This window comes from Larimichthys crocea, chromosome IX (assembly GCF_000972845.2).
Source record: "Larimichthys crocea isolate SSNF chromosome IX, L_crocea_2.0, whole genome shotgun sequence".
NCBI classification, from domain to species: Eukaryota; Metazoa; Chordata; class Actinopteri; family Sciaenidae; genus Larimichthys; species Larimichthys crocea.
In genome coordinates this window covers 9,019,403-9,046,964 of record NC_040019.1, presented here as the reverse complement: position 1 = coordinate 9,046,964, position 27,562 = coordinate 9,019,403, and the positions used below count along the sequence as shown (strand labels likewise).

Below are 27,562 nucleotides of genomic sequence, written 5' to 3'. Positions count from 1 at the left end.
ATTGTAGATTAAAATAACCTAAAAGCAGAATTTTGTCATAAAAGATAAATGTAGAACAACATTTGGGCGGCCTGTAAACTGCCATATACAGTATGGGAGGACTGAATAAATATTTAGTCACAGGGTTTACCCTCTAAATAACTTATCGACACCCACACTGGATAGCTTTCCAATATTTCACAACAGCAAAGAGTCAAAAGTTAAAATGAATCATCTCACAGTCTCTCAGATCTATCTTTTGACCTTAAGGAGGAATCCCAAAAATACCAAACAGTTTACAAAGAGGAAGAAGTACTCTACTAATCTTTTACTAAGATAAATTACAAAGAGGAAGAAGTACTCTACTAATCTTTTACTAAGATAAATTACAAGTCCTGCATTCAAAACCTTAGGGTCAGTTAAGTAAAAGTACATAAGTATTCAAAATGCTTAAAGGACTAAAAGAATGGAGAGTGGCTAATTTCAGAATTATGTATTATATATATATATCGGTGGATTACTGGTGGATTAATGTGTGCATGACTTTTAATGCTACAGCTGGTAAATAGTCAGTAGTCAGTGTAGCTTCATCCAGAATAAATACATCATAATGTATTAGTTGGTTTTATATTTTATATTAATAATCAGAACCTGTAGTTAAAGTTATCAGAATGTAATGGAGTATAAAGTACAACATTTGCCTCTGAATTATAGTGAAGTGGAAGTACAAAGAAGCAGATACTGGAAATGCTTAAGTAAACTACAAGTACCGCAAAATTATACTTAAGCTCTTGACCAAACTTTTTATACCAGTAACAGGAACCATAACCTGTTCTTTCACAATTCTGATGGTAATACCTCTGTGTGTTTACTTTCATTCAAGTAGACATCTGAATACTTAATCCACCACTGTTTAGAGAGGCTTGAGATTAAAATAACAACAATCAAAATTACAGATATTATTGGTCTAATTGCTGGCATGAGTCCAGCTCCAGACACGTTGTACATAATGCAACTCAGGAGCACCTTTCATCACTATTTTCCATCACTTTTCGGGATATGACGTTATGAATGAATGAGTTTTTGATTACGCAGCCTGAGCTGGACCAATCAGAGGGCAGCAGCAGCAGAGGCGGGTCATCAGAGGCTCAGCAGCGGCTGCGTGTTACTCTCCTCCACGCCTCAACGACGGACGCACACAAACTTGCCTCCGGCTCATTTATTTCCCTCAAAACCAACTCTACCGTGAGTATAATCCACATGTATCGATTCATATTTCAATGTAAGGTTTTATCTGTCAGTCACAGCGACTGCATTTTCATGTTTTTCGATGGGTAAGTCTGCAACGTCATTTTTTTTCTTCTTTTCTTTGAGTTGCACAGTTGCTGTGGCAAAATATGAATATATCCAAACTATGTACGTAGCTATACCGGGGAATGTACATGTGTGTTAGAATACAGGTGACGCACAGACACGATGTGACGTGCCATGCATCATCCTTTTAGTCAAATGTGTCCTAACCTAACGTGTCTTAAAATGACGCAGAAACCCACTGATGGAAAACAAACCATGAGTTAATTCATCATCCTTCACCCAGGCGCTAAAGACACGTTGGATGGCACATTATACCACATGTTTCCGTAGTTATAAGTTTCACTGTGGATGTGACAGATCCACGAGTTGCACATTGATGTTGGTTGAGGAAGTGAGGACACTACCTGTGAAGATTTCATCATCATCCTCGTACCATGCTGATGAAACTTTGATTTCATTCTGTCAAGGTGGATAATCCAGCAAACCAGACAGATAAATGTACATTTTAGGACAGTTCGATGACAAAATGATGCTTGTCAAGTGATTTAATTGAGTTTTTTAAAAATTAGGAAAAGGTTTTTATTATATGATGACATTACAGGATGTTGTTTTAACTCCTCGGTGTGCTCAGCTTGTACAGTATATCGACATGTGCTTGCCTACTAATCTAATAAATGATGTAATTTACTCCCTGCTGTCTCTTCTCTGTTTCCACTCCGCAGCTTCTCTACCAATTGGACTGAGCAGCCCTCATCATGTCTAAAGGCACAGTGGTTCTTGCCTACAGCGGTGGACTGGACACATCCTGTATTCTGGTTTGGCTGAAGGAACAGGGCTACGATGTAATTGCGTTCTTGGTAAGGTTTAGAGACTAACATGTGTGCAACAGACACCCGTTTGTGTGTCCAGCCAGCTGCTTTTGCATGTCATGTAATTTGTGCTTTCCAGACAGCTGACGCAATTTGTCATAGAGACATATAGGAGCTTTCCATCAGCTGTCCCCCTAAAAAAACGTACCAGACGTACCTACTCTCACTGGCTTTGCCTTCACAATGCATCACAAATCTAGGTGGATTTACTTTTTGCCCCGTGGCAGTTTAGAGCTGCACCATAGGCAGATTTTCTTGTGGTCTAACTTTTTCTTTCAGTGGTTTCGTGGTACGCTGCACTGGCACGTTGGGTGCAGACAAACCTGTTTTGGCTTTTTCTGGGAAGCAGAAGAAGAATGGCAGCCAGTAATCCATGGCGTGATTGATCAAATATGCAAAAGGATGCATGTGCGTCACCATGTCACAGAAAATTACATCAGTGTCAGGCAGTCATGCAGACTGGAATGTGTTTTTGCAGCAGTGATGAGGTTTTGTATGTTAAATAAAATTCAACAAGGCTTCTGGTTTATAAGTGTAATCGACAAATAATTATTGATAATTTGACATAGCGCAGCTGCAATGTCATAATGAGGTTATGTATAATTGCGCCATTGAATATGACTCATCCGGTGATTAAAATCATGCTTAAGGAGTTGTGCTGGAGATTTGTTTTGTTTCCTAGATGATCAGCATCTTGTCCTTGTAGCAAAGTATTCCCTCGTGTAGTGTTCATCTCAGGAGATCAGACAGACTTAAGTTGTGTTCATGCTCCTCTACAGACGTGGTCTGAATTACAAGATGGCGGATTGTCAGAATTAACACTTGCGCAGTCACGAGTCTGCATGTTTATACATGCAGGGCTTGCATGTTGTTTCACAGAAACTCTAAATTGAACTAACCCCACAGTTTACCTGTGTTGTTATAGTTTTAGGTACAAATAGCTATTAAAATGACATATAATTAATATTGACATCACTCGATGTGTAATTATATGTGTGTTTTTTTTTCTAGGCCAACATTGGTCAGGATGAAGATTTTGAAGCTGCCCGGAAAAAGGCAGAAAGCCTTGGTGCAAAGAAGGTAAGAGACATCATCACCTGTCAGATGGTTTCACATCTCATATGGTATATATATATTTATTTTTTCCATGTAATACTGTGATACAGCATTTTTATGCTTGTGGGAAACGTTGACATCCAAGAAGACCAACCTTCTGCAATAAGACACCAAATTCACTTCATCATTTTATCTATCCATTTTCTGTAAACACTTATCCTGAGGGTCGTGAGGGCTGGAGCCTATCCCAGCTGACATAGGGAGATATTGGGTGCACCCTGATCAAATCGCCAGTTCATCACAGGACACATAGAGACAGGAAAAATAATTCACCTTTATATTCACACCTACCTCTTTCCTCTGTGGGAGCCTTCTCGCTGTGAGGTGTCAGTGCTAACCACTGCACCGCCCTTATTTTAAACATGTTCAGTTATTATTTCTCTGGGTTTGATTTCCCAGAAACATAACTCATGAATGTAGGTGCTTTTTGCCGGCTGATGTGCTTTTCAGCCAATGATTAGAAATCAGTAGCTGCTTTTTCTGATTCTTGAGTACAGAAAACATGTTTATTCACCTCACATCAGTTACAGTATGAGACAAAGCTCTTTTGTGGTGAACAGTCCTAGAAGTGAATGATGTCATAAATAATTCATGAAATCTTCTCACATAAAAATGACCCAGAGATTAACACAAAGCCCTGTTCTGTGTTCTGACCTCTGTTCCTGTGTAGGTTTTCATTGAAGACCTGCGTGCAGAGTTTGTGGCGGACTTCATTTGGCCTGCAGTTCAGGCAAATGCCATCTATGAGGACCGATACCTGCTGGGCACATCTGTAGCACGGCCCTGCATCGCCCGCCGACAGGTCGAGATTGCACGCAAGGAGGGTGCAAATTTTGTCTCCCATGGTGCCACAGGAAAGGTAAACCAGACGCAGGACAGAAGACTACATTCTGAATGTCCAACAATCTGCTAATGTGGCTGAATCCCAGCTACCTAAATGACATTTATTTAAAGACAAATCACATTTTCCTGCCTTTTTTTTTAGAGCTAGGACACAACAGAGGGTAATATGAGATTTAAAGTTTCTGATGGTGTGTGGAAATGTAATCCGAAACACTGTGGTTAAATGATTTGTGCCTGATCCTGATCCACAAGACAAGCCAGTTTTCTTTCTTTTTTTTCCAAGCACAAACTTGTTAACAAGGTCACTGTTCATAGTCTAGACCCCATGTTTGCAGGGTTGAACATTACCTTTTCAAACAACAGTAAGTTAGAGATATACCCTGTTGAGAGCTATTTCTTCCCTTAACCACACACTACTCCGAATTACCACCTAAATGACATGAGTCACTGCAGTTCGAAGAGGAATATATTTGTGTGGTTTGGAGGCCTGCCACATGACTCTGTTCTGAGTAGTATGTGAGAGCAGTGACTAATAAATGTTAGCCTTGGTTCCTTGGAGAAAAAAATCAGAGCTACCTTGTTTCAACCCCTCATGACATTTGTCATATTTGTCTTCTGCATTTGTCTGTTACTCAGATAATCTGGAATATATTACTCCTAATTTACAGCACAGCATTCTCTATTTATTTAAATAAACGGTTGTGTAAGTATTGTATAATAATAATGATAATAAAAATAATAATAATAATAATAATAATAATAATGATAATAAAAATAAAAATCATAATTATAATACAAAAATGTATAGCCCAGTATCACAATAGTGGATTTTAAAACTAAAACCAGTTTAGACGATGTCTTATGAGTTTTTCAAAAATAACCAGCTGGGTAATTCTGTTTTTAATCTCATCTATTTTACTACAGAAAAAAAATCTAAGAAATTATGAACCATAAAGGGTGAGCAGCTGACAGATGGCTGCTTTTGAGTAAGTTAAGCTACATTGTAAAAAAAGAAATCTCAGTTTATCGTTACTGATTACGCGAGAGAAGTAAGCTATAGATATGTTTTTCATTTCTTTGATATACAGTTTATCATTCAATACCTTTTTTACAATACATTTCTTTTTCTTCTACTATTTCTACTCCAAATTGAGATGTCGTCAGATGAAATGCAGTGTCCATGTTTTGCCAGTAGATGGAGACATAAACCACATCATAAAGTGAAAATACCTTCAACATCTTGATCTCTGTCTGAACCTTTTTTCAGCTGTTTTTGTTTATTTGTTTCTCTTTGTTGGTAAATGATACAGTGAGATCGCTCGTCCATCTTTTTGTATTTATCTTCAAACCCACATATATATATGACTAGGCACTGTGCAGGAAAATGTAAGAATGAAAACTCAACCAGACAATCCAGACAGTAGGAAACATCAACCAACAAGAATTATTAGGCAGTTAACTGATTAGTCGATAGACAGAAAAGTAACCAATTATTTTAATTATTGATTTAAGTAATATAATGAAAAGTAGTGAAAGTAAAATGGCTAATTTTACCGGTTGTGGCCTCTCAAATGTGAATATTTCAGTTTTTTGGTGGTTTTCTATGACGGTAAAAACAAGATTGTTAGGTGTGAGAATTAGGAAAATCCAAGGGGAAATTTGTCACTATTTTCTGACACTGTAATTAAATAATCATTTGCTCTATAATCAGCAATGAAAATAATAATCAGTCTCAGCCCTTCTGTACCCACAGTCAGTTACTGTTGCTGATTTGAAAATGTTGACCTAAATAAAGACGAATGTCGACACACCTCACATGTGGTACATACTGTAGAGCTGAACCACTGTGTCTGTGTTTTTCAGGGAAATGACCAGATCCGTTTTGAGCTCACATGCTATGCCCTCTACCCTGAAGTTAAGGTAAGTTTGCTGCTTCATTGTTTTGACTTGCAGCATCTGTTGACATGATGCTCCCGCAGCAGAGCCCGACACTCCCTCTCACTCTCTCTCTGTTTGTGCTTTTCAGATCATTGCACCGTGGAGGGTCCCTGAATTCTACAACCGTTTCCGGGGAAGGAAAGACCTGATGGAATATGCTGAGGTAACTCCATCAATTATTAATGTCAAAATCACAAAAAAAATCCAGTCCAGTTTAGCCGCCAACTACAGATCACTGAATTTGTAATCAGTGATGTTAGAAATTGTAGAATAAAAGTATAAAATCCGAAATTTTGGCATGAAAAAGTTTGTCTTGTCTGAATTAGGATGATTTCTCAGCAGCAAAAGAGAAAAGCTGTTACTAAATTACAACTCAAAGAATTCCTAATTATTTTGTATCTGCATCTAGGTTTCATTTTATTTTAGAGCTCTCCCTGTTTTGAATCCTTTTTGTATCTGTCCTGTCTCTTATGTCGTCGTAACACTCAATTTCCCCCCTTGCAATCAATAAAGGGTTGTATTATACATGTGCTGATAAAAAATGAAATCCCCTTACCATGTGCATTGAATTGAAAACAATACAATATAATGTATTAGTTCTTCCTTGGCTGTACCTATTTTCAGTACCTATATACACCCTCAGATTTACATTACTTAGACCACACGCACATTTATTGGCTGTTTGACCTGTTTTTCCCACTAGAGGGTGGTCATGATGTTTTAGTCAACACCACTCTCTTGCTGACCTGTGGAATACTACAATCTAAAAACACTGAATTGTCGACTTTTCCATTGAACATACCGAAGACATCTTTCCTTGTTGATGTTGTTTTTGTTTTTTTTTCCACTGTGGACACTTGAGACAAAAGCGGTGCAGGGAAACAGATGTATTTTGGTCACACAGCGTGCCAAAAACCAGCCACTGGAAATAGTTTTTGCTTGGTTCTTTTGTATGCGGAACTTTGTGGACAGACAAGTGTTGCTCTTATTTAAAGTCTGTACTTTAACCCTCGGGTGCAACAGTTTGTAGCATAACAGCTTCCTCTGTCAAACTATAGAAACATGGCATCCCTGTGCCTGTCACTCCTCGGGCCCCCTGGAGCATGGACGCCAACCTCATGCATATAAGGTGGGTAGAAGTGGTGTGATACACCTTCTTTACTTCCTGTTTCAATATCTTATTTCTGTCACAATTTAACAGACTTTCTGTTTCTTTACAGCTATGAGTCTGGCATCTTGGAGAATCCTAAGGTAAGACCACTTCCCAACATCTACAAGTTCTTGGAAAGAAAATGAATAAGCACTGATTAAATACCAAGAAATAACATTTAAGACTACTTTCACACAAAGGCATTTGTACAGGTGAAGAGAAAACCTGTAGAGTTTAAGATAAAATGACTTGAGACTCCACATAAACATCTGGACAGTCGATGTCATCTTCAGATCATTACGTGTTCTTAAAATGTTTTGAACTAATAATTCATCACGATATAATCTGGTGCTTAAACAAACAGAACAATCAGAGGCAGAAATACCCCGAACATTTGTCAACTACACCTAAAACTGATTTGACATTAATAATAATCTCATTTGACCTCCTCACACACAAATAACACAGCAGTAAGGCGTCTGTCCCTTCTGCTGACCCATGCCAGTCCGACCAGAGACAAACACGACTCACTCTCCCACAGTACCATGGGTGAGACATAGTTTGATCTCTGCTGCGGTCGGAGGTCAAAGCAGTACATACAGGTTGCCCCCTGTGACCTCGAAATCTCCCATCCCTTGGTTGCTGTGTCTGTGTCTCTGTCTCTCCTCACCCCGGGTCCTTGCCGGGCCCTGGGAAGAGCCCGGGACACACAGACACTGACTTGTCGTCAGCAACGCTTCGACTAATTCCCGATTTCATGGGAGCCAGGGAGGGGGAAGGGTTAGGGCGTTGCGCCCAGCTGGGGCCTCCTGAGTTCCAGCCCCAACTCCTCGGGACTTCATTGTTCCACTAGTTGCGCCGCCGCGGGCTGCAACGTGGGAGGGGAGCCATTTCATCGTGACACCGTGACACCAAAATGTCACTAGTAACAGTAAAGTACAAAGACAGCGCGCCAGACAGATGAGTCCCCAATGGACGGGGTGTCACAGGGAGGCGAGGGGTCCCGCGCTGCTGGATTGGAGATGCAGGGGCAGGGCCACTGTAACTCACAGACTTCTATCTCTCTCACTCTTTCTGTCCCTTTCCCACCCCTCTACTGCCTCTTTAGTGGTCGGCCTGTGGAGAAATGTTTTGAAAAGAATGAGACACGACCGGCTCAATAGCATAGCGATGCATGATGACAGTATTGTGTAACTGATTTCATTCAGGGGTTTTGTGTTGGACCATTTAGTCCGATATTGAATCGATTAATGGCATTAAATACAATGAAATATTTATGGTGCAGGGGTCCATAGTGATAAAAGGATTTGAATATATTACCCAGGGCACAAAATGATAGTGTGAACTTTGAAAGAATTGTAGTAATTGAGTAATTTTCAGTAGCCTTTCTGGCCCCTCTGGGAATTTGACTTTTTCCAGGTATGTTTAGAAATTGGGATCAGGGTGAACATCACAACATTGTTAAATGCTTTTTAAAGCAGGAAATTAATGCACATACAAAAATAAGAACAACAAAGTGAATTTCTCAAACCAACATGACCGATCCTGATCGACCTGGAAGGTCATCTGAAAGAGGTCATCTTGTTCTAAGTATCTCCTCTCTGTATCAGCCTATCTCTCTCCTCCAGTTACAGCCCTAAAGGCCCAGGGCGGACCCCAACTATTCAAACCCCCCCTATACCCTCCACCTGTGATACAAAGGGCCCTCTCTGCTCAACACGGTCAGATTAGGAAATGTCCAAATGGTCGCTCATATGTTCTCCTGTTGATAAGAGTCAGCAGAGTTCAGGTTACTCTATGATTAACACTGTATCCTTCCTGATAACCCTAAACCACCTTGCCTGTAGCACAAAGACTTTTATTTACTCACCTCCATCTGGCAGTGTTAACCTATGTGAAGACATGCACCCAGGGCAACTTCAGTTATCTGTTATACCTGTGTTATACCTGCTGACTGCATTCAGGTAGCGGTTGCCCTTAAGTTGAACAAATCATGCGCATTAGATTCTGGTTTTGTTGGCATTAGGGTCTGGCGATGAAGACCATCAACCGTTCATCTTTCGTTGAAGAATATACGAGATCAAGGATATCTCTGCTTGTTTTTCACCACAGTAGGCAATGTTACCAAATAGTGAACAGGACTTCTTTATGGCAATATTAGATTTACGGTATTTTTATTTATGATTTGTCTGGTATTTAATTCACAGAATTGGCCAGAAACAAATTTTTCATATGGTCATTTCATCTATAAATGTTCCTCAATTGAATTTCCAGAATTCTTTATAATATGTTGGACATGCGATGTAAAATTTCATATACTGTCACAGAAAATTGAACCATATCACCCACGCTGAGTTAACAGGTTGGATTTTTGTACCTCTCTGCTATGCCGCATGTCTCATGTTGTGGTATTCATCAGATCTGATTAGCAACATGCCAATTGTTAGATGGCTCAATACCCCGCAGTTTCCTCACTATCTCCTCCCTCCGTTTCTGTCCCTCCACACATGAGCAGTCAGGGCCCAGCCCGAGGCACCCTGACACTTGTCCTGAGTCATTAAAACATCACCTCAGTCTTAATTATACCCTCTGTCAGGGAGCTTCCCCGGGCCTGCTCCGCTCTTTGATCAGGGAGCTGATGGAGCCACTGCTCGTGTTGACCAGGAGTAAAGGAGCGTAACGCAAAGCCCCTGCTCACCTAGAGGAAATGAAAACTTGTTTTCTGCCAGTCGCATGGCTGGATGGAAAGATAGATGGACAGGAGACTGCCTGTAGGGAAAGGAAGTGGGCTCGTAGGTGTATGTATGCATGTGAATGTGTGCTTTGAAGCAAAGAGGTCAGCGCTTGTCATGTGCCCTCGCTGCCCTCAGGTCTGATTGGTCTGACCTGTAGTACTTAGCGAGTGCTCCCCGTGTCCAACTCGGCATCACTGTAGCTTTGCCTCCATGTAAAAGTGCCTGTTGTCCTCATTAAATTCAGCTGAGGCCCTAACATTAACCAAAACATCCTGGGTGTTAAGAATAGAAATATCTATCTAGCACATCATGTGTGTATTGTTTTATTTTTGTCTCAATTTGCCATGTTTGCATTTTAAAGAGAAGCACAGACTTGAAACGTGGTGATTTAAGCGTCATTTCCAACCCATTGCGCCAAAGATGTTTTTTTTTACCATCCTCTTCTCCTCTATCTCCCTCTCAACTCTCCCTTCCCTTTCCTCCCCCCTCTCCCTCCTGCCACCTCTGTTTCTTTTGGCTCTGTTGGCTTCGATTGAAAACCAATGAGGCAACTAATATGTGGAAAGATAGAAATTTACTTGCTTTAAGTTCATGCGTCAGCCTTCTTCTTTGCTGTATGGGCCACGTTTAGCACAACAATATGGCAGAAGCAAAGACTGCCAAAGGAGCTGCTCTGTGCTACATGATGGTGCGCTTCATGCCCCATTTCCCACCAATACCCCCCGCTCCCCGCCTTCTCTGTCTCTACCTTTTTCCTCTCTTTCAGGGCCATGGCTTTGGGACAGGTCCACCTGCAGGGGGTTTGAATTGAAATGCATTGATCTCTCGCTCACTGGAAACAAGCCTATTCCCCTTATTTTTCTTTCTTTCTTTTGTATCCAATAGGCTATTAAGTTTGAGCTGTCATTGTTGGAGCATGAATGAGTTTTCACGCATTACTAAGCTAGATGCATGGATTTATATTTTTTTTAAATTAAGTGTTAATTGATCAGGTAGAAATTGTTCTCATATGAAGTCTTTCTCTAGTTAGGCAATTTATTTTTTTAAAGCAATGAAGATACAGGAAAGAAAATGCAAATTTTCAACACAGGAAGTTAAATTAAATTCAAAAATCTTAATATTTTCCAGAGATAGATTTAAAAAAAAAACTTTACTTCAATCTGTCTTTGCAGAAAGACTAGATCTGGAGCTGCTTGTCTAATTAATAAATAACATGTTCAAAAACCATTAAGGTAATACTGGTAATAAATACTGTTTGAATTTTTCCTGTAACTTGCCAAACCTGCCACCAATTAATACTGTTCTTATGTGCTATACTATATGTTTTATCTGAAGACTAAAAAAGACAACAATTTGTTTACAACCAGCGTATACCACCACAGGAACTGTAGACTTTATCACTGTCCGGTATTTAAAATTCAGTCCTTCTTTGCCCCCTCAAAGAGTATGCATCAAAAGGCTTTTTAGGGTAGTCATTTCACCCCTCTCCCATTCGCTCTCATTTGGCATCTTTCAGGGCACTGAGGCAGAAAATAAAGGAGAGGAAGACGGGCGCCTTCCCAGTCAATTTTGGTGTTTAGTTAAAAGGAAGGAAAGTGATTGCGCTGCTCGTTTTCTCCTCACTGACAGGCGACGAGCAGATGCCGATTAGTTATTGTATGATGATTTAGTGTCTGGTAAAGCTTTCCATTTAAATGCGCCCAGTAGTTATTTTGCATAGTCCCCCTGCAATTTGCCTCAGCTCAGGACACATTGGCCATCGTCTTGTCCTAATGCTGTGTAATTGTTGGAGGGCCACATCGCTGAGCAGACACGTCAGACCGCCACGCTCTTTTAGGTCCCAACCATGACTTACCGAAATCGCTCTCGGCTCCCACCGACTGGAAAAAAACGACAAGCGTCTGTCACCCAGGACAACTTTAGTGGATTTAGGGTGTGGACTTTGTTGTGTGATGCCCAAGTCTTCATTTGAAGATAAAAAAGATGGCAAACGTCAGTCAGAAAATCAAAACTGGAAACCTGGAAGATTAGTGCAGGTGAAGACAGGCAGAGAAGAATCGCAGCTGCAGATCTGAGGTTTTTTACAGAAAGGCAGATATTATTTAGGATGTATTGTTACTCACATATGTTCTGCCATAGTATCAGGTATGTGTTGACTTGTCAGGTGTTCACTATTGTTGGGGATGTGAGTGATTTCTTTCTTTTGCCCTCTCCTTCTCGTATTCCACTTTTCCCCCGTCTCCCCCTGTGGTGAAAGGCCATGCAGGGAAAATGAGACCAAATAGAGGAGAAAAATGGAACATTGATTTTTTTTTTCTTTTTTTTGTCTTCGGTCAACTCCTGATGGTGTTTTCAGGTATCTCCGTTTTCACGCTTCATCCTCTCTTTTCTTCTCCCCGCCATGTCTCGAGTTTGTCCGTTATCACCTCACACAATAGCCTCTCCATCCACCTGTGCTGTTCTTTGATGAGGTCTCAGAAGGTCCTGGTTATTCATCAAAGAAACTAATTTGTGTGAAATAGAGAGAGTGACTATGTGTGTTCTTCTATTTTTTTTTTTAGAGCCATGCTCCGGTTGACCTGTACCTGATGACCAAAAACCCAGAAGATTCTCCCAACACTCCGGATGTACTGGAGATAGAGTTCAGAAACGGTTTGTGTCACCTGTTGATCAATCTGTTTTTTAATTGATTTTTTTTTTTACTTTACTTTTAAAACCTGAACCCTGATATAGAAGGAAAAACATTTACCTATATGCTATGAAAGAATTGGTATTAGTAATTTGAGCTCATGATTTAAATGAATATGAAATCAAAATTCAGCCAAATTTGTAATTTTTCTTTACCTTACATATGCAATACACATAATATACAGAAAATCCAATAGTACGGTTACTTTTTGATTTAAAATGGGAACATCTGGCTTATAATTGGTCTTACCTGTTATAAATTTAGTATTTTTCTATTGAATATAATCTTTTGAGTTCAAATTATGTCACATTTCAGGGCTAATTAAATTCCAGCAAAAATCTGCACAATCAGGCTTTGGTTTTACAATCAACCATCAAAATTAATTTAATTAATAAAGTTGTGATAATTTTCATTATATATCATGCACAACGCAAAGAAGTTTCAGTTACTTTGCATGATTTTTATTGAATGATATCAGTTCCACTAAGAGATAGTGTGAATCTTCAGTGTCCGCTCCACGTCTCTTCCTGTTACTTAACATTGATGGTTATCGCCGCAGGGCTACAGCTCTCACGCTGACCCGGTTGCACTTTATCGCCATTCCTGACCACCCAGACTTATCCTTAACCCCTCACAGCATTACCAGGTCCAAAGCTGCCATGTTTGGCCTCAGGGCACACACACACACACACACAGGCCGGAAGCATTAAGTACTGCTAATACACCAAGCCCTGAGGGCCCAAAGAGAAACGCTCATTAGATATACTGCCACAGGGGCTGAGCTGAATAGTGGAAAGTGTCACATGTTTGCGCAGAGAGAAAACGGCAAGAAACATCCAAGCCTGAGGCAAATGGCACAGATGTCCCTTCATCCCTGGTCACCAGTGGAGGCTGCAGAGCGCCCACATCAATCGGCTGAGAGACACTAGCTCCTCTGATCACATGGGCTTGATGGGCAGCTTTATGAGCTATAACGTTAATTTAAGGGAGGTTCAGAAGGTTGGCAACATTTGGTCGGAATATTTGTGATAATTAAAGCTGCCAAAAAAACGCCCACCCAGTAGTCAATGAGGACTTAAATGCTGAAATGAGTTCAGATCTCACTTTACCAGTTTCCCAAAGAAAATGTTTAACTATACAGTAAAACAAGTAGGTTTCTGTCAGTTCAGCTGGAGATGAGATGTGCTTGAGTAAAACAGTGATGCAGTAGTAAAGCATAGTCTGGTTTCGCGGGTTCTTTGCAGGCCTGCGCTCTGTTTTCACACATATTCCCTGTGCCTTTTATTGAGCACCCTATGACAAAAGCTGTTTTAGTTGTCCACACAAAGGCCCGAGCCTACTCCTCCCTCTGAGCACAAGATCAGCACAAGAATGTTTCATTTCATTCCCCCTCCCACCTTTTCATCCCTGCCTTTCTCACCAAAGTTTTCTCACTGATTAAAAAAGAATATTTAACGACAGGAACCTTTTCCCCCGTCAAACACTCCACTCCCCATTCCTCTCCCTTTTTTTTTAAGGGAAAAAAAAAAAATTTCATCCCTCCCTCCTTTCATACCAAAGAAGTGGAGAGGAAAAAGAGACAGAGAGGAAAAATGTAAAGCAGTAATTTTTCCTACAACTGTGTCTGCGCTCCCATTGTCTGCACTGTTAGGCTGCGAAAAACTGAAGAAAGGGATCACTGGGAGAAAAAGACCCCTCAGTGAATGATAGAACCTGCATGATGGAGAGAGCGAGGGGAAAAAAAGAGAGCACAGGGACGAAAGGCCAGCCCCTATACTCCCAGACACTTAATTTATTTGAACTTTTAATCTAATTATTAGGTATTGGCGAGGGGGGCAGTTTTAGTAATGCATCATCCATACTGCCGTCTCCTGCACCGGGAGGTACTTTTTCTTCTTTCATGGGAGCCACCACGATTCCCGCGATATGAGAATGGGCCATCAACAAAGCCCTTGTCGGACAAAATTTGTCAAGTGCTTCACGTGTCATTCCTGTCAGGGCTTTGTAAACGCTGGCTGAAAGGAAGGCGATCAGAAGTGCTGCTCTTCTCTTCAAAGCTCTTTGACTGGCAACTACAAGCACACTAAAGTACTGTAACGCCGGGCGGATGGAGAGTCAGTATCACTCTCTTCTTGTGTAGTCCTCATATGCTTATATTCTCTTCTCAACACAAACACACACACACACACACACACATAGACACACACACCCATGTGTCATGTTTGTTTCCTTGCTTCCACCTTTGGCCTGTGTTGCTCATTGAAGGCCATGAATAAGCAGGTCCGTGACAGTGATTGATGTGTACGTGGTTTAAGTGGCTTTAGAGAGGAAGTGTGCGAGAGTGGGTGTTGTCTGTGTGTGTGTGTTTGTGTGTGTGTGTGTGTGTGTGTGTTAGAGACATAGTAATAGGAAGATAGGTGATGATTCTGCAAGTGGTTTTGTCTCTTGCACATGCGCATGAACACACAAAACACTCAGTGGCGCAAAAAAAAAAAATCTCAGCGCAAAAAGAGTACGGGTAACAAAGCTGCGTGAGTAATTGAATTAGATAAAGGCCTGCCCACAATTTCACAGCTTTCAAATGAGCAGGGCCTTTGAATTTATTAGCCCTTCTCACCACGTCCTTTTGTAATGGTTTTCACTTTTAGCTGAGGACTATTGATTTCAGTGACTGAGATAATGAGCACTTGTCAGCAGATTTTTATCAACTTGTTGCTATTTTTTTTTTTTGTGTGACAGTTTAGTCAGTTGAAATTCATTTTTCCACATTTCCCAAAACTCTTGATGAACTAAGTTGTTTAAAGGTTATGCATGTATTTTTGTTTCTTACTTCATTTTGTGGGTTGTTATTTTGTTTGATTGATTCTGACTGAATGAAAATCACTTTTACCCTTCTCGAAGAGCAAAGGCAGACCGCTGCTATTACATTTGCTTTCAGGCACCTTTGCCATCATTCTGATACGATAACATAAAAATTCATGCAGGTCCAGTTTTTCACCTGCAAAAGTTCCAAATTAGCTTTGCGTTTAAAGCCTCTATTTATGTAATATTAGAGCGATTTATGCCATTTCTTTTGGCAACAACAAAGCCAGAAACAACATGATGGAGGAATTGAATGAGAAAAAATTGCAAAACACATTTCCATGAATAAGTGCAGCCAAGCTGCTCCTCTCTGTGGTGTATTCAGTATTTATGTGTATTTTTTTATAGTAAGAATAGTATTCTCTGCTTTAATTGAAAAATTCCAACTATTTATTAAAAGCACAGGTAACTGCTGTAGACTAGTGGGTGGTATTTTTCCACACACCATTCACCAACAAAGTGAAATATGTCACGTATCAAAAGATAATTTTCACTTCAGTAATGTATGACACTGACAGCTATGCAGGTAATTTTCTTGTAATATGTTTGAGTAAATGTGCAGCAGGGCTACAATTTAAAAGCTATCTGCTTTGCAGTTGTCATTTCTTTTCTTTTTCTTTTTTTTTTTTGCATCAAAACACATAAATGATGGGATAGAGTCTGTTCAAGGAATGATGTTTCACAAACTCAAAATGAATTTTCTTATAAACCTACAAAGAAAACATTAAATGCTTTTAAATCTAAGACATAAAATTCAATCATGCTGGACATTTAAAATCTTATAAACAGTAAAGTTTATTTTTATTTCTTTTTATATTATTATTGGTATGTTTGTGTAATAATCATTTAGGAAATCATCATTGTGTTCCCTTTTAGGAGTGCCTATCAGGGTGTCCAATAAGAAGGACAGCACATCTGAGGAATCACCTCTGGGTATCTTCTCATACCTCAATACAGTTGGGTAAGCTTTTTTCTGTGGCGTCTCCTAATGTATCTCTATAAAGCATTTACTAAAAATCAGTTTTAACTTCCATGTATGATAAGTAAGGAAGCTTCTCTATCAGTTTAGTGTCTAAGTGGCCCCAGAGGTAGGACGGTGGTTAAGTTTGCCACTTCTGAAATGATGTTTTTCTTTTGCTGCTGGACTGGGATCAAATCCCACCAGAGTTTCCCTCCCGTGTCTTTTCCACTCTCCCTCTCTGCCTTTCAACTGTCTGAATAAATTAAATTACTAAGAGTGAGCCCACTTATGCCAAAAAAAAAAAAACCTACCACTTTTGAGCTTCATCATGTTGCTATTGAGGACTTTTTAGGGAAATCAATCAAAGCTGTTTGTTTATTAAATGCACCAGAGACTACTTTGTAACATTTTCATATTACGTTCTTAATTAATGGCATTAATGGAATTAATTTCCATGAGGGGAAACTAAAATAGTTTTTCCACCTTTGCTATTCAAAATATTATATTTGAAGAGAGGAGATGATGAATGAAACAGAAAATATCACAACTACTAAAGGTGTGATTTCTTTCCTGGCTCTCTGTTGGGCTGCTTTTTATTAATTGAAATTTTTAATGTTGTAATGTTTAAAAAAAAAAAGAAAAAAAAAAGACGATTATGTTTTGACTGGCAGGGCAATTAAGAAATCACTTAATTGTAAAGGCATCTTATGTGGACTACTCTAATTTGTGTCTGTCCTTTCTCAGTGGAAAGCACGGCGTTGGTCGGATTGACATCGTAGAGAACCGCTTCATTGGCATGAAGTCCCGAGGTAAGGAATTAAAAATGATATTTTTCGTCTGTCTTGGTTATGACCTTTTTCTTTTTGTGCCAAATTAGTCTGACAGGCTTCCTCACTTACACAAACGGTGATCTACACTGTAAATGCAGTGAGATGGACATAACAGCACTTACCCTGGATTACGTCTCAATATTTTAATTTTACATCCATTCTAAGGCTTTCATGCAATTTTCAGTTATTTTACATGAGTGCTTTAAGTGTCACACTTGCTGTTCCACTTCCATAAAAGTGGACCGGATAGCAAAACACGCTCTCTGCTCAAAGGAAGTGTTTTACTCTGGTTCACCTGGAATCACAGACACCGAAGTAACCTCTATTCCACTTATGCATGCACACACATACAGAAAACACACACACTGCGAATAAGATAATGGCGCGAATGCTTCGGCGGATACAAACAAATACACAGTCGATCACATGTGTGCGCATGCAGTCACACGGGGATGTTTTTGTAGGCAACTGGAAAAGCTCCTTTGTTAGCTCTCTACATGTGTTACCACAGCTAATATACAAGGGCAGTGAGCCCAGTGTCCTGGACACACACACACACACACACACACTCCTCTTCCCCCACGACACTATGTGCTATGATTGGCAAATTGACTGGCCAACAGACTGTGACTGTGGCGCAACATGGCAGGTAGAAATTGGAAAATGGGAAGCCCACTTTTCTCTCCCCTCGAACGAACAAAAGATCAAAGCTTTTTCCTGCAATAGGAAGAGGTGGATCACGAAGTGTCCAAGTGGTTGAATAACTGCCGTGGAGTGTACATGTTGGGCTCCTCTGGAATGGCAGTCATGTTAGCACAATAGATGATGGCTGGGACTGAATGGTGACATGTCATACCTATTTGTGTGTTGGGTCATATTTATTTGTGTGGGGTCAGGGAGGCAGAGGGGGGATTGAAATGGTTCGTCAAGAATGTTGTCACTATGTGACAAAACATTCAACAAGCCTGTGTGCCAAACTGACATTTCCCACCTGTCACAGCGCTGTCTGGCCTCTGACCTGTGCACCGTTGATGGTGTTTGCTGAGGTTCAGACTATCAAAAGCAGTCATAAATGTTTGTATCTTTTCACGATGAACAGGCCGGCCTTTGCTGCCGTCAAACTTCCAGTTTGTGGCACTTTAAAAAATAGTTTTCAAAAGCTTTTTTTTGTGTTTTCATTTATTGAAATGATGAGAAATGTCCAAAACAAACGTTAAATTCTACTCTGCATCATTTTCTACCGATCCTAAGATATTTATCTACTTGTATTTACATGTGTTGCCTGTTTATGCCGCACTAACACTTTGCCCGAAGCATCAGAGGGGATCAGCTCAGGAAGATTTAATTCCTGAGCTGACCCCTTTGGGCCTGCAGCATGGTTAGCATACCTGCAGTAACCGTATAAAAGATTAAAACCTCAAAAACCACTGGGGGTGTTTTCTCTTCAAGCTTAACTAAACTGCCACCGTCGGAGCTTACTCAGATAGTGTTTCATTGTTTTCTCCTCTGTTAAGCTATCTCTCTTTTGGAGCACTTAAGCCAAGTTGTGTTGGAGGGCAGTTTTAATGTATTTATCTGATAGAGCCAACGGAAATGTCCCTACGTGCCCTCCGTGGCCCTGGATCACCAAAAAGCCACAAGCCGTTCTAGCTCAGTCGGCACCCTTTTGAGGCTTTAGACAATTAGCAGTATTGCTAAGCTGTGTTTTTTGGCTGCCGGCACAGAGTAAGTGCTTCTCCATTTTCAGATCAGGAGTATTTGGGGACGTACAGATTGGAGCTCCACTGCTCACCAGATTGGAAGAGATTAAATAGCTTTCATCTGTTAAATCTCAGAAAAGAGTTTTAGGCTTCAGGAGAACAACATACAAATTGTCACATTTGGCAGCCCGCTGTCGGCTGTGGTGAAGTATCTGGCAGCGTAGTTTGAATCAAAAAAAGAAAAAAAAGAGTGGCCATTCATTCAAGCTGACAGATGACGTGAGGAACTATGTGTTGGACGGGAAAACGGCACTCAGTTTTTCTTTTTCAAAATTTCAGCTCTCACAGAAATGGATGTCATTGATAAAGCTCCTATTTCCGTTGTCAGATCTGTCTTGTAGCATTTTCTCAGCCCTGCTTTTGTTTTAGCTGACATTTGAGTGACAGCTTCATTTCTCCCGTCATCTACCTCATCTTTTCTCCTCTTACCCCTCCCTCTCTGTCCAGAGGGGGTAAATTGCAGGGTAAGCAGAGCCCTGGTCCAGGCTTCAGGCTGGCAGGGGCCTCCTACCCTGTCATTTACCCAGGACAGGCTCATCCATGTTTTGTGAGCATTATGAAGGCCTGTCTGTCAGACAGCTGACAGTGGTTAATAGCGCCGTTTGCTTGTAGTTAGTTCAGATGAAATGAACAGAGCATGTAGTTTATGCTGCTATGATTGGCCTCTGATGATGATGATGCCGCTGGTTGTAATAAAATTAAGGGGTGTATTGGAGGGCATTATATGCACTATGTCAGTTTGTTATCCGCCATCATTTGGGTCTCAGAAAGGTAGTAGGCTATATAAAATTATGAGAATGACAAGATATTATGTCGAATAGTTGAGATGGATAACATGCAGCCTGGTGAAGGTGCGTGCATCGCCCTACTCGTCTGTTAATTCATGGGTGAAAACCTCAACAACTGCTGTGGATTTTTGTGCAAACATTAATTAATTTTGTTGATTCTTTTTGTGTTTGTCAGGGATATATGAAACTCCAGGAGGCACAATTCTGTTGCAGGCCCATTTAGACATTGAGACCTTTACCATGGACAAAGAGGTCCGTCGGATCAAACAGGGACTGGGTATCAAGTTCTCTGAACTCGTCTACAACGGTAAGTCCGTAAAATACATAATCTTTGATTAGATGGTTTAGAAGATTTGACATCACTCATCGGGATTTTAGTTTTTACATGCCAACAAATCCTGAATTATTGTCAATAACAACGTCGCATTTAAATTGTCCTTTGCTGCATCTGAAATTGTAGCATTCTTAAACTTGTATGGGTGGCCACTGACAGTTTTTCATGTCAGAGGTAGAGCTAGACTGATAAATCAGTCAGGTATATTCACACATATGTGTGCGTATGTTGAGATAAGATAAGTAATACGAAACTGCAGCGCAGAAATGCAGAAACTGCGTCACCATTACATAGTTTAGTCACCAAACAGCACTGACGTCTGTCTCATCATCTCTATCTACCATGTTTTACCAAGGAATCTGTTTAAAAATAGTTCATGGTATAACTTGAAAAAAAAAAACTATTGGGTAATGTATCGTTATCTGATTTTCTTTTTTTTTTTTCTTTTTAACTCTCAATAATCAATACTACTATCAGCCACAGGAATCCTGTATCAGTCTTAAGGCTTAACATCCCTTTAGAGTTTATATAAGAGCCATGTGAAATGTGTACCTACCGCCGCGTGCATTCAGTGTATTTGCATGTTTGTGTGAGCTTTTCTCGGCTCAGGTGTCTTAATCATCCCTTCTGCTCAGTCGCCAGTCCCCTGCACCTTCATCCACATAATAGGATCAGTGCCATTAGAGACTGACTACTAGGCCACTTCAGTTATACCCTCCAGAGACAGGAAGCAAACACACACACACACACACACACGCACACGCACACGCACACGCACACACACACACACGCACACAAAGGTGCGATCTTCAAAAGCAGGCCAGAGATTAAACCCATTGTGGGTTTAAATCATTAATTACTCTGCAGATAGATAGCAGACGCCTGGCACTGAGGCTTATGTTAACAATCCACCTGGCCTGCATCTGTTTTGCATTAATATGTCACTATTTGCCCAGACAATTTTTCACAAGAGAATTTGCAGCAATTAAGAGCAGTGCAGCACCAGTGCAGCAAACATTTGACAAGTAAACGACAGCTACATTTGTAATTGTAAGAAATGAAATGCCTAGTTGATTAAAATAAAAGTCATTCAATTAAAATTTGAGAAAGAATTAATGATTGATGTCATTTATCAAGTAAAGCACCAAACATATGCAGCATCTTAAATGTGGAAATGTGCTCGGGTTTTTTCCTGGTTCCACATCATGTCAAGTGTTTATTATTTAAAATGAGCAATTTCAAAACATTACAGACCAAATGATTAATCAATAATGAAAATATTGATTACTGAAATTTTCCTAAATACCCACTATACAGAGACACTTGCAGTGACACATAGAACCATTATGAAGATCAAATCAAATATAATTAAAATATAGTTTGCTCTAAAGTAAACTGGGGCCTGTGAACAATTGTCATGTCCGTCGCCTCGTGCCAGTTCAGAGGCAATCAAAGCAGGGAAGGTTTGTGTCTTTGAACATGGCCAGACGATGAGGTGGAGGTCAGCTGCTGATGAGAGGAGCACCCCTGCTGAGTGGGGCGTGCCTGACCTCTGAACGTATACAGACACATCCCTCGCCCATCTGTCTCAGAGACTGACGGGCCAGGTCAGAGAAATGGGACAAAAGAAAGGCGTGTATGAACTTTACCTGGAACAGAAATGAGACCAAAGCATGGCAAGAGTTTTAGACTGTGAAAGATTGAACTGTGGGCATCACATGGACCCTCGTAAATCCTGGTGCTAATGGAGGATTTGCGAAGGAGCCTCTTTCTCCACTTGTCCATCCTATCATTTTATATATATATATATATATACTGCACATATTAACTAGTGTCATTATCAGTGGGAGCATTTAAAGGGGTTTTGTTCGTGTGTTTTTAAATGAAGAAAAATAACAAACAGTTGTTTTTAACAACCCTTCACAGCTGTACTTTTTGTTATAAATGTTAATATGCTGCCGTTTTCTTGTGCCCGTCAGGTTTCTGGTACAGTCCGGAGTGTGATTTTGTGCGACACTGCATAAGCAAATCCCAGGAGAACGTGGAGGGCAAAGTAATGCTGTCTGTCTTCAAGGGTCAGGTCTACATCCTTGGACGAGAGTCACCCAAGTCCCTCTACAACGAAGAGTTGGTCAGGTAATTAGGAGAGCACAGTGTGCCGCTGTATATTTGTATGCGTGAGTGTGCTTATAAAAGCAGCCATGTGTCAGTGAATCAAAGTGTGTGCTTCTCCTGACTCGACAGCTGTGTTTGGCTGCTCTGGGCACAGTGCAGCTATTCCACATGTTCACCGGCCAGTCTGTTGTTAGGTCAGCGTGCCCAAGTTCTCTCATGTCGTCCACATCAACATACTAAACCGACCCTGCCTCACAAAGACATCAGAGAAGTGTCAAGCTCAGTTCCTGGAGGGCAGACCCCGACCCCCAACCCCTCCTACTGCACCCCTGTGGCCTCTTAGCCGTGGTAACAGTGGGTTTGTTCAGGAGGCTGACCCCTGATGCCCTCTGGGCAGGCTCAGCACTGACCAAAGTAAAACCCCTCCATATGCCCCTCCATCTCCACTTCACACACACATACACACTCCACTTTTACCCTAGAGTCAGAGAGCTAATGGTGTTTTCAGCCAGAGGAGAGAGGTGATTTCACTGGGCTTTTAGGAGGAAAGTACATGGGTGTCATGCTAGTTAAGCAGGTCAGAAAGAGGGACACAAGGAATCATGTCTCACACAGTCAGCCATTCATTTCCTTAGACTGCTTTGGCAAGAGAAAAGGCCAGGGGAAAAAAAATCAATACCCCGAGTATTTATCTCTTTTGCTCACACAGGGCAAAACATACAGAGATTATACTGTACTCAGACTGTGCATTCATTCAGCCCCTTTAACCCACATTGTATTAGCTTGTTACTTCGTCTCAGTTTTTCTGAGTATCCTTGTCTTCAGTAAAACATTTAATTACCGCTCAGTCACTCAAGATGAATTACGACTCATTGATCTTTCAAACCAGCGAGTTGCTAAGAAACTCTCGCTGACGAAGGCTCGTGTTCTCGGAACACCATCCTGACAGATTTCTTAGCCGAGAGACGACACAGAAGTGTGACAGAGGTGTTGTGTTGCAGCATCACAAAGACCTCGAGGCCGCTGACAGATGGGCGCAGTGGTTCCTCCATAAGGGAGCACATCACAAATCAAGTTTCAAATGTGGTCATGCACGTTAACACGCAACCTTATAGGAGAATGTTTAGCTGTGATTGGCCAGGGTGGTCTATGTTTACCTGCATAGCCATACATACACACAGGGCTGCAACTAAAGGTTGAATCAGTCTACCAAATTAACTTTTTTATTTACTATTCAAAATAAAAACATATTCAAAATGCTTCTTCCAAACCCAAAAGATATTCAGTTCACCATCATATATGACAAAGAAAAAACATCAAATCCTCACATTTGATGAGCCTGCTTGACATTCTAGCTTTAAAAAATAAATGAAAAGATTGATCAATTAAAAAAATGTTGCAGACTAATTTTCTTTTGATCGATTATCGTTTAATCACCAAATTGTTTCATCTCTGCGTTGCATGCACAGTACTCAGCCATGACTTCTTTTTGCTGGAGCAGTATAATGTAGTGCCGACTGAAGCCTGACCAACACTTTCGAAGCCAGTACCACTGTTGATATGTAGGAACTAATTATTAAATCATCTGAGGTTTCTTTTCATAGAAAGACATAGATTTTATGCATGAATTTCAACAGTTAATTTTGATATCAAATATGACAGAAATAGAACATTTTGAACCAGAACTATAAATAAAACGAACAAATTTACTCATCAGTTTTTGTGAGATTTGTAGCTGCAATTTACTGTTCATGTCTGCCAGCATATCTATATAATATATCTGTGACACACCATAATTAGCACTCAAAATTATGTAGAAATAGTATATAACAGTATATTTTGATAATTGGTCATGTTATACACTGTTATAGTAGATATTTTGGATTATCAAAACTTTTTCCAGCATTAATACATGTACTGTATCTGACAGCTATACACCTGGAAGCAGCAGGCTCTCTCTTTCTCTCTCTCACACACACACACACTTATTTGCCACTACATGACGACCTGCCACAATCACACATATATATATACACACACACACAGACCAGATTAGGCATGAAACCCCCGCTGACATCCTGTTGGCTCTCCACGGGCAACAGTAAACGGCGTCATTAACACAGTGGTAATACAGCCGGTCACCGCATCCATCTGAGACAGAAATGTCACCCTCCTCGCTGTCCGCTGGCTCCACTCTCAATTAGACTGCAGGGTTTCTTCAAGGAAGACACACAATATCGCATGCTTACACGCACGCACACACACACATACACTCACACTCACACTCACTCACACACGGTGCCATATTCTTTTAAGCCACTCACTCATAATGGTGTTCAGGTGCCGAGTAGGGAGCCTTGTATTGAGAGTTGATGATTTAGTTGTCGCTCTTTCTTTTTATAGTGTTTATCCTATCATTTGTTGGCAATTTCCTTTTTTGCTAAGTGCTTTTGAAGAATGAGTGCAAGCTGTACATTGGGAGTTGGGGGTGTCGCAGGGAGGAGAGGACTCAGTGAGAGTGTATTAAGCACTGCAGGTAGAAACTGCTGTAATTACACGGCACGCAGACACTCTTTGTGAGACATACACACACACTTAAGAAGACGTGACTTCACAACAAACAGCCTAAACAACATAGAACACACAAGTTATAGATTCACGTCTTTTTTTTTTTAATATAGAAGAAGTGGAAGACAAACATCAGATTACAAAATCATCACTTCAACACTTAGCTCGGAGTTGATATGATGGGATTGTTTTTAAAAATGGATTATGTGCATCTTTTGTGTGCTTTCGAACACGAGTGTGTTTTTATTCTGCGATATTGATTCTCCGTTATTCAGGACAAACAATGCTAAAGAGAAGCGTTCAGAGGAGAAACGATCGGACCATTATTTCACAAGAGCAGATTATCAATGATCCAGTTATCCCAGTAGTTGACGAGGCATCATGTCTCTTATGTTTACTGCAATGATACCAAACATTTCATATTGTTACTAGAATATCCTGTAAGTTTTTTCCTTCAGTTCTTGGTCTCACCTGCCTCTTTCTTGACTTGTTTTCACTCCAGCATGGATGTGCAGGGAGACTACGACCCATGCGATGCCTCTGGATTCATCAGGATTAATGCTGTCAGGTTAGCATCCCTTCAGCCTTAAGAGTAATCTACACACAGCATAAACCTACACTTTAAATCATATTCTCTTTCTTGTTCTTTTCGTTCAGGTTAAGGGAACACCATCGTTTGCAGGGTCTCGCCAGCACCACCAAGAAATAACTGCTGCAGTCCCGTGAACCATCTTTCTCCTCCAGTTTAAGCAGTATAGGTCTAGACTTTGTGCCTCCGTTGTAAACCTTTTTCCTTACTGTCTGCCGTTAGTTATGTTAGGATCTGGTTATCTAAAACACAAACCAAACTGTACTGTAGTATATACTGTAAAAGGATTTCTTAGATGGTGAAGGTGAATTTCTTTGGAGGAAGAATAATCTAGAAAATGTAATGTACTCATGATAGGAAAACAATTTGAATCCGGTGTAGATTAATGTTAATTATAATTTAGGCAATTGGTAATGTGTTTCATAATATTTTATTTCTTGAATGTGCCTCATTGTTGGTGTATGTCAGTACATGAGCAAACAAGTTCCTTGTTTCAGAAATAAAACCAAGTGAATAGTGTTTCTTCTTCCTCTGTTTGTTTCTTAATTCTTCATAGAAAAAAAAAATCAACGTTTATCATCAGCTTCCATGCAAACACTCGTCATAGATATCAATCAGATGTCACTTTCAATGTGTTAGTGATTAATAGCTCATGTCTTTGGCTGACTAGCCTATTAATTAATGCCTGGCTGTTTAACTCTTGGTGCTGTACAGTCACTGCCCCGTGAAGACTTCAGGGCAGTGAGGACACTGTATCATATTTACAATATGTAGATGAAGCGGTAGCAGTGCACGGGTTTGGCACAGGCGAAAGTCAACAAGGTGGCTCGCTGATAATCACTGAAGCAGAAGTAATGAGGCCATTTCTGAGCTCAAACGGCACAAGTCACATGGAAGGAAAACCAATTGGCCACATATTTATATTTCCCTCCTCCACATGGGGTCTCCAGGGTTAGAGAACTACATTCATTCATATTACCTTGGATAGTGCTCTGTTTTCTCAGTCTCACATTGTCCCTGAATTTTAAAAACATTTGTCAATAGGTAGAAATATTTGACTATTTGGATGCAGGAATTTTTTTTTCACCTTCACTATTAAAATGAGAGCGACACAGATAATTGATGAATGTTGTATCCCTACTATGAAGTGCGCCAGATTGGAAAGTAAGTACATAAGTAACAAAAACCTGCAGATCATAACGCATTCATTCCACCAGAAGATGTAGAAACTTAAAGGTTCAGTGTGTAACTTTAAGGGTGATCTTTTGGCAGAAATGGAATATAATATGCATGATGATTGGACATTGGCATGTCAGATTGGACAAAGGGCTCTACAGAGTTTGTTTCACCACAACGTTGCCAACAAAGCAGGAAAATATGTCGTAGAAAAAGGAGACGGACGTGACGTGGAGGAAGGTTAAGAAGCGTTTGTTAGTTCTTGGCAAACTGTGTTGTGTTTTGTTAGAAGTTTGGGACTGTTGAGGTCAGTGCAATCAGAAATTTCACCACTAGATACCACCAAATCTTACACACCGTACCTTTTAACCTTTAAACTCAATTTAGAGCACCCCTGAAATGTAATAATAAAAAATGCTAATATTCACTAAGGTTGGCATTAATGGTATGGCTAACGAATACACCACCAATATTGAACCCTTAGAAATTAGATTGAACAAATTAGATATGTAGTTACCATATTGTGTTACCCTAACAACCCTGGTTGTTAAAATAATTTATTCAGTCTTCTGTTCACTACAATATGCTCCATACTATAGCATGCCTCAGTCTGTAGGACAACAGCAGCTGATTCTGTGCCTTACCTCTCCCCAATTCCCACCGCTGATAGATGTCAGTCCTGCATTGAAGTGCTGGGTACGGTGTGGGCCTCAAGGTAGAGTCCACAGGCACAAGAGACCCCCTGCCAGGTCTAATGGGCAATGAGGGTTCCTCGGACCCTTTCAGTCCTTAAAGAGCCCCTCAGCCCCCGCTCAATTACACGGCAGGCGTCTCAGTCTTTGCCTGGTCAATTACCAGCCAGCCCCTGCATTTACTGTCGTGCACACACAGGTTGCAAGATAATCAGCGTCCAAAATTGCTCTGTTAGAATGAAGGGATGGATGGA

The 27,562-nt window shown here is 40.5% G+C and overlaps 1 protein-coding gene across 1 annotated transcript; it reads left to right on the top strand.

Moving 5' to 3' along the window:
* The first annotated feature begins 1,081 nt into the window (after positions 1 to 1,081).
* On the top strand, positions 1,082 to 25,959 carry ass1 (argininosuccinate synthase 1). The gene is made up of 15 exons (XM_019274109.2): positions 1,082 to 1,224; positions 2,016 to 2,150; positions 3,174 to 3,242; positions 3,949 to 4,137; positions 5,985 to 6,041; positions 6,148 to 6,222; positions 7,118 to 7,188; positions 7,280 to 7,310; positions 12,506 to 12,596; positions 16,372 to 16,456; positions 17,201 to 17,265; positions 20,010 to 20,141; positions 22,148 to 22,304; positions 25,354 to 25,419; positions 25,509 to 25,959. The coding sequence occupies exons 2-15, from the start codon at positions 2,049 to 2,051 to the stop codon at positions 25,558 to 25,560; spliced, it is 1,242 nt and encodes a 413-aa protein (XP_019129654.2). The 5' UTR covers positions 1,082 to 1,224; positions 2,016 to 2,048; the 3' UTR covers positions 25,561 to 25,959.
* The last annotated feature ends 1,603 nt before the right edge of the window (positions 25,960 to 27,562 follow it).

Bases quoted from the DNA above. Each gene is read 5' to 3' on its own strand.
- ass1 (XM_019274109.2), top strand. From the start codon at position 2,049: ATGTCTAAAGGCACAGTGGTTCTTGCCTACAGCGGTGGACTGGACACA. The intron at 2,151-3,173 runs GTAAGGTTTAGA...TTTTTTTTCTAG, and splicing joins ACGATGTAATTGCGTTCTTG to GCCAACATTGGTCAGGATGA. The intron at 17,266-20,009 runs GTAAGGAATTAA...TGTGTTTGTCAG, and splicing joins CATTGGCATGAAGTCCCGAG to GGATATATGAAACTCCAGGA.